Source organism: Diceros bicornis, chromosome 21 (genome assembly GCF_020826845.1).
Source record: "Diceros bicornis minor isolate mBicDic1 chromosome 21, mDicBic1.mat.cur, whole genome shotgun sequence".
NCBI lineage: Eukaryota > Metazoa > Chordata > Mammalia > Perissodactyla > Rhinocerotidae > Diceros > Diceros bicornis.
In genome coordinates this window covers 7,388,213-7,400,072 of record NC_080760.1, presented here as the reverse complement: position 1 = coordinate 7,400,072, position 11,860 = coordinate 7,388,213, and the positions used below count along the sequence as shown (strand labels likewise).

At 40.0% G+C, this 11,860-nt stretch overlaps 1 protein-coding gene across 1 annotated transcript; it reads right to left on the bottom strand.

The window, feature by feature from the left end:
- Positions 1–1,514: 1,514 nt before the first annotated feature.
- On the bottom strand, positions 1,515–5,201 carry SNAI2 (snail family transcriptional repressor 2). The gene is made up of 3 exons (XM_058564435.1): positions 4,880–5,201; positions 3,617–4,162; positions 1,515–2,731 (listed from the first exon to the last, which is right to left on the bottom strand). The coding sequence occupies exons 1-3, from the start codon at positions 5,175–5,177 to the stop codon at positions 2,550–2,552; spliced, it is 1,026 nt and encodes a 341-aa protein (XP_058420418.1). The 5' UTR covers positions 5,178–5,201; the 3' UTR covers positions 1,515–2,549.
- Between the last annotated feature and the right edge of the window lie 6,659 nt (positions 5,202–11,860).

Sequence of the window (11,860 nt, the reverse complement as noted above, 5' to 3'; positions counted from 1 at the left end):
AGTATTTTAATCATGAATGAAGTTAGCATGGTGAGGACAAAATCACAATATATTGCAAAAATATTACTGCTAATTCTTCACTAAGAAATTAAACCAATGAACAAATTTTTCCTTTTAGAAAATTATCTGTTTAGGTTTTGGACACCAAGAAACAACTTGCCTCTAGATCTACAAATGAGGGAAGGAAATGTGGGCAGAATTGTTCCCGGGAGAGCCGACGAGATCACTTCGAGAATGCTTGATTCCCTCACATTTGCCCTTGCAAGATATTTCTACCTATTAGCTGGTCTGGAAACTTTTAGGCAATCATTTCTATACCATATACACTAAGTAAAGTTGTCTTTTTCTAACTTAAGAATGCCCAGTCAAGCTATCAGCCATTTCTTTGACATTTATAAATTGTTGCTCCAAATAATTTTACTTTTGAGATAGATTTCCTAAAATGTCAAAAAAAATTAAAAGTAAAATATTAAATTGAAGGGTTTTATTTTCAGTCAAATGCACACCACTTTTATATGTTGGCTAAAAATTTAAATGTAACATACAGTGGAATGTGTGTGAACATTAAAGGAATAGTATAGATATTTTAAGTCACTGGCTAAAGGCCTGTCACTAACGTCTTTCAGATACTAGTTCTGGCTTTTAATTGTATCACAAAGACATTAGAAGGAGAATAATTCTGCAAGTTCTGAGCGTACCAGAGAGAAGTGATTAGCAGGAGCAGGAACTCTCCTCATAATGGATTTGGAGTGTGGATTCACATAGAATTTGGTAATTGTCACAGTGCCTATGACGGTTAGCACTTTTACATATCAGTTAGAACATGTGCATTTCGTAAGCATGTGCCTCGATATGGAATGGCTGATCATGCTCCATTTTATTAAGTACATATTGGGTTTGGGTGGAGGCTTGTTCAAAATACCATAAAGGGAAAACTTAACTTTCTATTAGTTAGCCCTGCTCCCATCAAACTATCACTTAGTCATATCACTAGATGTGGTGTTTTCTTTGCATAGTTTAATTTTCAAACTTGTATCATTTATGATAAATCCATTTTTTCCTAATTTTTTATGCAGATTTTCTATTTTTCCTCAAAATGATATTTCTTCTTAAACTGTTCCAGTGGCCTATGTGACAACGAGTGATCGTAATTTTATTTCATAAAGCCAACATAATAAAGTCATCATAAATAAAAAGTTTTGAAAGGTATTCTTGACTATTAATAATGTAAATATTTTTAGCAATCAGAAAGTGTGATTTTTGTTAAAGAGATATACTAACAAACTACCATCATGATGTTGTCTTTCTGAATGTGACAGTATTTTCTTAAGAGTAAAGAAAAAATACTAACAGTTTATTATATTCTCACACTTATAAAGTAACACTTGCTATTCATAATAAACACTATTCACTTTTTCTCTTATTAACAAAAGAAACAGTTCTTGGTATAGCAGTTTGGTACTAATCATGAAGTAAGTAAAGTCTCAAAATAGTATACAAACAACAGATTATACATCAAAAGTGTTTATTGTAAAAAAGAACCTTGAAAATTGTTTTTTAAAAAAGAAACATTGATATCACAAGTCTTAGTTGTTTATAGGCATTAGCTATAGACAACATCTCATTTCATACAAAATTCATTTGATCATATAAAAATAAACACAAATTTACATTGACTCATCAACTATACAATTAATTAAAAAAGGCACTTGGAAGGGGTGTTGTATGGATTGCATTTGTTGTCTGCATTTAAGAATTTAAGTACATTATTGAGTTTCTAAGAATCTTTTCTTGCACTTATTCCCATCTTTAATTTTAGAAAATCATTAAAAATTCTTTAAAAAAGTAAGACATGGAACATGTACCAGGAATGTTCAAAGCTAGTCTTTCCCTCTTCCCCCAAGGCACATACTGTTAATTGGCAGAAAAAAAAACCAATACAAAAAAACAAAAAGGCACATTTCATACATTCCCCTGTATTTTGTTCTTGTTCATTTTTTTTCTCTCTCTCTCTTAAAAATACAGTTTAAAGCGTTACAGGTAATCAAAAAAAGGCTTTAGTTCAACAATGGTAACCAGACATCAGACATGTAATGAAGTAAACTTGGAATACTTTATAAGGCACCTGAGATAGTGTCTGGCAGTTTCTCTTCCTATAGGAAATTCTATTACAAAGCAATACTGTTCTTTTCAGTTGAAATGATTTGGCAACAATGTAAATCTTTGCATTCTTTCTGAGTAAGAAAAGATGCAGTGTGCTTTTTGCTTCATCTTTGAAGAACAAGATTCTTGTCTTTTATCCTCTCAATCTAGCTGTCAGTAAATATATAGTAATTTTAAACTTCACATGGAAAGGATTAACTTTAAACACATGGATTTCGTGCTTTTTCAGCTTTCAGTGTGTGTGTGTGTGTGTGTGTGTGTGTGTGTATGTCTATACATATTATTTGGTCAGTTAGCACAAGAGAAAATGCCTTTGGACTTTTATTTGTCATTTGGAATCGGAGTGAAGAAATGCATTCTGCCCCAGTCAACACTGATTGCGCCACTCAGTGCGCTACACAGCAGCCAGACTCCTCATGTTTGTGCAGGAGAGACATTCTGGAGAAGGTTTTGGAGCAGTTTTTGCACTGGTATTTCTTTACATCAGAGTGGGTCTGCAGATGAGCCCTCAGATTTGACCTGTCTGCAAATGCTCTGTTGCAGTGAGGGCAAGAAAAAGGCTTCTCCCCTGGGGATTGGGGTGGGGGGTGAGAAAGAAAGATAGTCAGTGTTTTTAGAGGAACTGTAAGGTCAAATCACGTTTATGAATAACAATCACATTTTGCCAAAAGAACGAGAAGCAGCAAAACTAGATTAAAATTCTTCACAGTAGATACTTATTTTAATATCTAGCCCTTTAAGATAAATTTGAGTGTTACATAAAAAAAAAAATCACACCAAGACTATTATTACTGCTGCCAGTCATGCAGAAATAATAAACGTAGTTCTAGGACTTTCACTTATTAAAGCTTTCTGCTTCAGCAGGTGCAGTTAATGTTGAGCTCCTCCCAGTATCTCCCTTTTTCCCTCCTTCTGTATTACGACTCAGGCTGGATGTCTTGACTCCCTGCAGGATGCTTTTGTGCTAGGAATACAAAATTCAGCAGCAAAAAACAAAACGAAACAACAGAAAGCAATTTCAGTTCTAACTGTCCAACCTGCTATAGGGTGATAGATCTTACAGCAAGAACGTAACTAACAGAAAACTCTAGGAAACCCTTCATCTACCGACTCAATTGATTAAGATAGCAACGTTAGCATTTGCTGATTATTGGGAGCAGTTTCACAGAATACACATTCAAGTACATCTTCCCTGATTTTCTAACTGATCTTTGAGACCAAACCTTCTAAATCTACTTTCCAAAGTCTAAATGCTGTTTGCAGTCTCTGGAGCAGAGGTTGTTAACTAGAAATAGAGCACTTTGTGCTCTAACGACTTTTTGAGTTGGCAGGAAGTAGCTATAAACGATCATCCATCATTAAAAGCATTGTGTCACTACTTAATGCAAATCTGACAGTCAGCCCAGAGCTTCATTCTATCAGAGTAACATTCCAGTCTACATTTTTCTCTTACCAGTGTGAGTTCTAATGTGTCCTTGAAGTAACCAGGGTCTGGAAAAGGCCTTGCCACAGATCTTGCAAACACAAGGTAAGGTATGGGTCCGAATGTGCATCTTAAGGGCGCCCAGGCTCACATATTCCTTGTCACAGTATTTACAGCTGAAAGACTTCCTAGACTGGGCATCACAGTGCAGCTGCTTATGTTTGGCCAGACCAGAAAAAGTTGAATAGGTCTTATTGCATAAATTGCACTGAAATTTTTCAGCTTCAATGGCATGGGGGTCTGAAAGCTTGGATTGTAGCCTTTCCTCTTCATCACTTATGGGGCTTTCTGAGCCACTGTGGTCCTTGGATGAGGTGTCAGATGGAGGAGGGGGACTCACTCGCCCCAAGGATGAGGGGTATCCAGAAAGAGGAGAGTGGCCATTGGGTAGTGGGGAGTGGAATGGAGCCGCCGTAGTCCACATGGTAATGGGGCTGTAAGCTCCGGAGCTGAGGATCTCTGGTTGTGGTATGACAGGCATGGGGTAACTCTCATAGAGATATGGGGAAATAATCACTAGGAGAAAAGAAAGGAAAGGAAAGAAGATTACGGTAAGAATAACTTTAAAAACACACCAAAAAGCTACTAGGCAACACACCCAGGACTTCATAATGAAGAAGATAGACTCATTTAGGAAAACACAGACATTGGTAAAACATTTCATTTCTACTCTTGCTGCTGCATAGTTATCATACTTAACGCACGTCTACGCCTCCTGCACACACGGGGTGACAGGAACTACACCACACTCTACATCAGGGAGTGCAGCCAGGCCAAAGCCTTCACAGTCCCCACTGAGGAGGACAAACCTATACATTATGTTTAAAGATACAGGAAAGTTGTATTCCATTTTATGCATGGGTTATTTACAGATTTTATGACTGTGAGTACAAAGATATGCATAAATCAAGCTGCTTTCTAAAGGAAAGGAGCCTTATTACATGAGAAAAGCAGTAATTCAACATTTACATGTTGTGTTACTCTTCTTCCGTATATTCATTACGTGTGTATACACAAGCTTTAGAACATGAAGTTGCAAGAGTTGAATTTTTCCTTGTCAGAAGTTTTGAATTAAAACTTACCCTAATGATCAAAAGAATCTGAACTCTCTTTTAGAATACCGTTTAAAAGGAAAACAACTTAGTCTTTTGTTCTTTTGTAATAGTATTAGAGTTGTAATATATATTTATAGATATAATTCCCTTTACTTATTTATTATTTATCTATTTTTACCTGTGTGTGTGTCCAGTTCGCTGTAGTTTGGCTTTTTGGAGGCATTGAAATGTTTCTTGACCAGGAAAGAGCGCGGCATCTTGCCGGCTGGTCTGGCGGGCGCCCGGCGCGGATAACGGTCCGGCGGGAGGACGCGGCCGGTCCCTACAGCATCGCGGCCGCAGGGCTCGGGCTGGGGCCGCTCAGGTGCGGCGGGCGGACGGCCGGCGCCTCTGAAGTCGCCTGGCTCCTTTAGGGACTGAGCCTGTTTGGGCTGGGAGGGCTTTTTTCCTCTCTTTTGCAAGAGGGATCCAATCATAGCTGAGAGGTTCAGATTTCAGCTCCTCCCTCTGGGACAGCTGTGAACAGAGGAAGAATCTGTTGTCAGACTAAATTATTCTGGTTCAAAATGGGCTGTTCTTCGGGATTACAGTGGAGAGGAAAAAAAGTGCTTAAGTATTTTCAAGAGAGGTAATTTTACTTCTTTAGCTCTGCCAGTTATTCGTGCTCTCTGAGAGCTCAGTAAGTCCTAGGAACTGTGATTTCTAAAACGGGCCTGGCTTCCAGATGTGGAGAAAAGCAAACGCAGTGGGATAAAATGTTCGCGGGAGGAAGGAAAGGGTGTCCTCGCAGAGCCCCAGGTCAGCCCCTGGTTGTTAATGAGAGCCGGTATTTGGAAGGGGCATTCGGAGAGCTTTTACTTGCACAGGGACCAAACAGTTCACTCCTGGCTTTTGAAAAAGGAAGGTAGAAGCTGCGAAGACAAAAGCCCCTGTGAGTGCGGAGGGCACCCCCACAGAGGGAGGGCTTCCTAGGTCTGTGACCGCTGGGCCACATGCCCTGCGTGTTCTGAATGCTGGGGACGCTGCGTGTCTTCAAAACTCAGCAAAGCCGGGGCCGCACTTCCTCGTGGAAATTAAGTAATCACGGCACCATATTAGCTATGGTGCCTTGAAAGAAATGCTTTGCAACCCATGAAAGACCTGCTTCTCGGAAGAACTGGGAAACTGCAAAGATGAGGAACGCTTGCTCAGAGAGGGGTGGACAGTAGGTAAACTGTCATTAGGAACCATGGAAAATTCTCTCACAAATACATTTGACAAGAGTTTTTATCTTTCTATGTATCACTATGTTTTTTTTTAATGGGAAAAAAAAGCGTTTATAGGCCTTTAGAGACAATTATTTCATTTTAAATATTTATCTACTTTTATATAGTGCTTTTTTCTTAAGTGTAAAGTTGTCAAAATTCATCTTGGTAGTTTCCTGGATTGTTTTTAAAAAAGAATGCCACTATGAGTACTGCTTGGTTCCGGTTTTAAGAAGCTAGTCTAGTAAGCAGCAAAAATAATTTGATTTTGTATATGGTATTAAATCTAAAAGTACTCTAAGGTGACTCATTTTAAAAGTAAAATTTCAACTGTATTTTCAAGCATCTCAGTCCATTCTAGACTATTCTCTCTCACTTTTGCTCAAAGATTAAGGAAAGAACAAACTTACAATAAGACCACCCTACCCTTGTTTCTAACAGGTGCTGGAAGAAAAAAGTGAAAAAGAAAATAACAGTGGTGCAGTCAAGACTTGTAGAGGAAAGTGCACTGTCAGGCTGCATAGCTCCTTAATTCTGGGATGAGAGAACAAGAGCGTTTGCCGGGGGCGGGGGTGCCGGTGGAGGTGTTTCCTGAGCTAATTTCCATGATTCCTTTTTCTTTCTTCCAACAGTCACTAATTTAAATGTCAGAGAAAGGAATTTATATGAGTCTTTATGTTAAAGGAACGGTATTTGTAGGAGATAGGAAAATATGAATATGCATTAGATTCTTCCACGAACTGTAAACTCCAGTATAAATCAGAGCCAGTTTTCTGAGCTTGCTGCTTTTTGTGAGGGTTGTTCTGATCTAGGCACCTGGTTTATTGAAGCAGGAGTCCTCCTTGCCCTTCCCACCCTACTTCCTGCAAAAAGCACATTCCGTTAGAGGTAGAATACAGTTGCAAAAACACAACTGCCGTGTGCTTTTAGCTCCTCCTTTACTCTACATGGCGTCTATTCACAATAGGGAGGCGTGTTGAGAGCATTGTGGGATTTATTTCTCAGTAGTTATAACACAAGATAACCTGCTAAAGTGTGTATTTTTAAAATCCATTTTAAAAGTTTAAAGTAATTCACTATGCTTGAAAAAAACCACTTGAATTTGAATTACAGATGCATAACTGAGCCGAGTCTCCCACCTCATGTCCAGGGGGGCTCATCACACATGACACAAATCAGAATCAGGATGTATTACCACACCTCCTGGGATGAGCGGACCGTGTTCAGGATCGTGTGTGAGGCATGTCATTACACAGGTCTGCAGGTAAGTAAGTAGTCTCACGTAGACCTGTGTGAGGTCTGGGCTGCTGTCAGGAGAGGGATAGCCTGCGCACTGAGACCCTGAGTCAGACTGCACAGGTGCTCTGCTCAGACACAGCAGAGGGCATTGGGTGCCAGATGGTGTGGTAAAAACAGGAGAAGGGAAGTAGAGTTCCCACCCAAAGGCCCGCTGCTAGTATTCTGCTAAGACAAGATGGAAGGTTCCTGTCCTGCAAGCCAAAGAGATCATATGAAGAAGGTGGCTTTGGTCACTGACTGAAAGACTCTCTCTTGCCCAGGGACAGACTTCTTTGCTGAGGCAATGACACCAGGTTTAAAATGTTTCATTTGGGCAAAACAAACCCAAGTGGGCTTCGCTAATACAAGAAATTAGTTCTAGGTTGATGTAATGAAGTGCGTCAGAATAGTGAGAAATGATGCTTATCCTGAGATGTTACTGTGCATGCAGCCCAGCCAGGGTGAAGCTGGTGGGCACAGGTAATATACACTATAGGGAAGGCACAGGCTCAGCCCTTAGGCTCCTGGCAGCTGAACGTGGGGTAAAGGAGAGAGAGGACTACCTGCCTGTGGGCACTTGCCAAGCTTGGTGGCCCTGCCTCCCAAAAGGAACTGAGTTATCACGGCAAAAGTGAGGGCTTACAAAATAACCCTCCCTCTGGTTGAGCCTCACTAGAGGGTCCATTCCTTCACTTGCCCCCTGTGGAGTATGTGGAACATTAGAAGACCATGCAATCTAATCCCTTAATTGTCATGAATTTTATTAGGATATGACTTGATTTGACTTATCTGACAGTCTTTTATTTCCTCTGTTTTCTGAAGAAGCTGACAAAGATAATTTGTGGAAAACTTTGTAAATTAAAGGTCTGGGAGCTTGTGGGAGGGCCAGCCCTTCCCCACAGGCTCCCCTGCACCGGTGGGATTTCTCCTGGACCCAGTCTTTTTCATGAAAGACATATTCTTACCGTGCCAATAGGAAAATAAAATAGATTGATGAGGTTTGGGAATACACCTCAGATTTATTTACTTTGTACAGAGATTTGTGTACATTTCAGTATTTAGGAATGTGAAAAGAGCAGTGCAGATACTGACTACTAACTTTAGGAAATGCAGTAAATCCAGCACCAGAAGAAACCATGGTTTGGCAGAGGCAGAAAATCGCATCTCATGCTGTGCCGTGCTGCCTAAAACGAATAGCATTTCTTTCTAGCTTTAGTGTGTGGCATGATCCCCCTGGCCTGGGCGGGGGAGAATCAACTCCCTGTTATGACATGTTGTCATGGAATATCGTTTGTTTCACTGTGATATCTGGATAATATTATAATGCGTTACTAGTTTTTGAACTATTTAGATAGTAACAAAGTATTTATTATATGTAACTTTGAAGTTTGAATGACAGAGATGTGATGTCATCTCATGGTTTTGTATATGTTTGTATTTGTATTTCTAATTCATATCTTCATTCAGCCTCAGATAAAGTACACCAACCCCTAAAAGAGAAATAAAAGTTTCCTTTTGGTACCTGGGTTTCTCTATCTGTAAATTATGTTCAATGCTCTTCCCTTATTTCTTTTAGAATGATTTAGGGACAAATATTTCCCAGTATAAAAGGGAAAATAATTAGAGTGAGCATAGGATTCTGCTTATATTTTCTGAGCTTCATGACAAGAAGAACTCTGTTTCTCTGGGGAGATGGATGGAACTCACATACACACTCAACATACATAAGTTTGTCTACCTAAGTAGACAATAGAGCCAAATGTGAACTATATGTGCATGTGTGTGCGTGTGTGTGTGTGTGTGTGAACTGGGGTGAAAAACAATAGCAAAAAATGATGTCAGGATGTCCCTCTGCTGTTTAGGAATTTCCATTATTTCCTGTGTGTTCCCAGGGCTACATTCACCAGGCTAACAGCCACTAGCATTGTGTGTCTGTCTGGAGTTGGCTCTAGTGCTATTAGCTTGATAAGTACCATCATATAGGATCAGCAAATATGTAGGATCACTTCAAACAGAAAACCTTAAGATGGGAACAACAATTTTAATGAGATTTATTTTGTGTCAAATCACTTGTATGCAGAATCTTATTTCTAGTTATGGTTTTATGTCTCATTTGCTTTGGGTGGTTATAATGTGGTTAATGTATCACGCAAGGTGAAAGATATTCATCTCTTCAGTGTTCTATTTGTACCTGTGTAAAGTGTTGATGATCTTATCTGTAAGATGAGAAAAAAAGACCCTAGAAAACGTTGAATTTATCTGTATTTTATACAATAGCCCCAGGATATGTGGTTGCGAAGAGACACCTATTGGTCAACTTTGGAAAACATTGCTTTTTTTCTTTCCTTTCTTTTCCACAACTTTTTAACAAAGTCTGCCACCTAGTGGAAAATGGATGATTTGATTAAACACAAGAGTATCAACCTGACCTCACTCTGTTAGCCCCAGGTTCAGGCGAACACTATTTAAATCTTGAATTTTTAATTTATTCTTAATTAAAAATGGCTTGTATTTGTAGAAACACAAGTGATGTTTATACAACAAATTACATTGGCTTTATAAGATTGATGAAATCATAAATTTCCATTACTCATCTATCTGTGCAGTCACGAAGAAAGAAGTAGGCAAAAAGAGTAACATTATATTCAAAACTTAGTGAACACCTCAAATGACTTATTCTCCATATCCTCATAATGACCTACAAGGTAGAGATGTTTTAAAGGCGGGGAAAAAAGCCTGAACCGGATTTTCCAGGGGCATTCAGAATGAAAAAGATGGAGCCAGGATTTCCACTCCGTCGGTCTGCCTCCTGGGTTTACGCACCTTGTTGCGAAGCCCTGCTCCACCACTGTGGTTTGCTAGGGTGGGCTAAAGGCACTCAGTGTCAGGCAGTTGGTAGGGTAATGTGTAATGCTACAAGCTACCATTCCTGAATGTTTAATATCAGCCGGCCACTGCATTAAGCACCTCGCACGTGTTGTTTTAGTTAATCCCCACAAAGTAGCTAATCCTGCAAGGTAGATATTATTATCCCTATTAACAGATGAGGAAATGAAAACACAAATTAAATATCTTGGTCAAATCACACTGCTAACAAGGAATAAGTACAGGTGGGATTTGAATCTGATCTGTTTAATTTCAAATCCTACTTATTTCACCTCTCTATTGTTAGTACGATTTTCCATCATAGGATTGGATTAGACTCATGACCAACTGAAAACGTGACCTCTTTGAAAATTTGCCTTCCTACTTTCTTACCCTGCTCAGAGAATATTTACACATGCAGTTTATAATCTATGGTGATTGGAGCTTCTCATCATTACCTCTGCTCTGTATCTCTCTTGTTTGCTAAGTAGCACTAGAGTCATGGTTGCTTAATTGCAGACTTGATACCATTTACCTCCAGGTGCTGGTGTCACTTCTGGGAAGACAATTGGACTAGAATCCTAAGTGCTTAACTAAGTAGCTCTCATGGTCTTTTGGTCTGCAAAAACAAGGAGACAACCACTAATCACTAATTCATATTCTATAAGCATCACATGGTTTTTCAAAACTGGAAGTGATGATCTTCATTACCCCAGTCTTTAATGGGATTATGTGGGAAAAAATAAGCCCATCGATAAAGAATCAATGTTTCCAAATATACTGGAGGAGCTCTACAGTCTGGAAGTGTCTCTCTCTTTCTCTCCTTACGTGTGTGTGCTGTGGGTGTGCATGTGCGTGCATGTGTGTGTGCATGTGTGTGTGTGTGTGTGTGCATGTGCATGTGTGGTGTACTTGCCTTGCTCCCAGCATGAGCCTCCATTGGTTCTTGTACGAGTGAGCATGTTTGGTAAACCTTTGGGGTAGGTTGGTCTGCATTCATTTACCAGAAGGACTTGAGATGCTTCCTCCAGGAGAATAGGGAGCCATGTCCACCAGGCCTGATCCTGTAACAAAGCTTGAGTATCCAAAGAGAAGTGTTGCTTCTGAGTACAACACAGTGCCTGTGCTTCTAGTATGTCTTTTGTCTGAGCACCCCAAAATACTGTGGAGAAGTGAACCTGAGACATGGATTTACTAAAATGCTGTTAGGCTTTAGAGGGTAGACAATACAGCTTTGGAACCTCTGTAGGCAGCAGTGATAAAAAAAGAAAAGTGGAGAGAGTGGCTTGGGAGAGCACTTTGCATGTCATCCAATGGAACACTACAAAGTGTTGATACCTGAAGGGGTCCCAGGCATCAGCTTCAGTGGCAGCCAGACCAACAGGTATTAGTAGTGTCCAAGAGATATGTGGGGCCCACTGGGAGTAGAGGTGTTGCCCAATGAGAAATGAGGGCTTGCCAGATACTGTGGTTCTCAGCGAAGTAACAGGAGTGCCTTGCAGGGAAGCAGTTTTTCCTAGCAGAAAAAAGAGTGCCTAGAAAATATGGCAACACGGATCAGAGAGAGATCCGGGTATAGGAGGGAGAACACCATCTATTCTACATAGAAACTGAACACTTGCCCCCTAGACCATGAAGGATAGCCAGAATCACTTTCCAGCGTGCTCAGGTCCTAACTCAGTGGGAAGGAAAACGCAGCTGTCACCTACATGCAGAGCAAGGAACAGACACCTACAACAGACAAGTGGCCAGTTTGCAGGAGTGTGCTAATA

Coding starts and splice junctions, on each gene's coding strand:
- SNAI2 (XM_058564435.1), bottom strand. CDS start 5,177: ATGATTGGATCCCTCTTGCAAAAGAGAGGAAAAAAGCCCTCCCAGCCC. Junction 4,163..4,879: donor CGAACTGGACACACACACAG/GTAAAAATAGAT, acceptor CTTTTCTCCTAG/TGATTATTTCCCCATATCTC. Junction 2,732..3,616: donor ACACATTAGAACTCACACTG/GTAAGAGAAAAA, acceptor CCCAATCCCCAG/GGGAGAAGCCTTTTTCTTGC.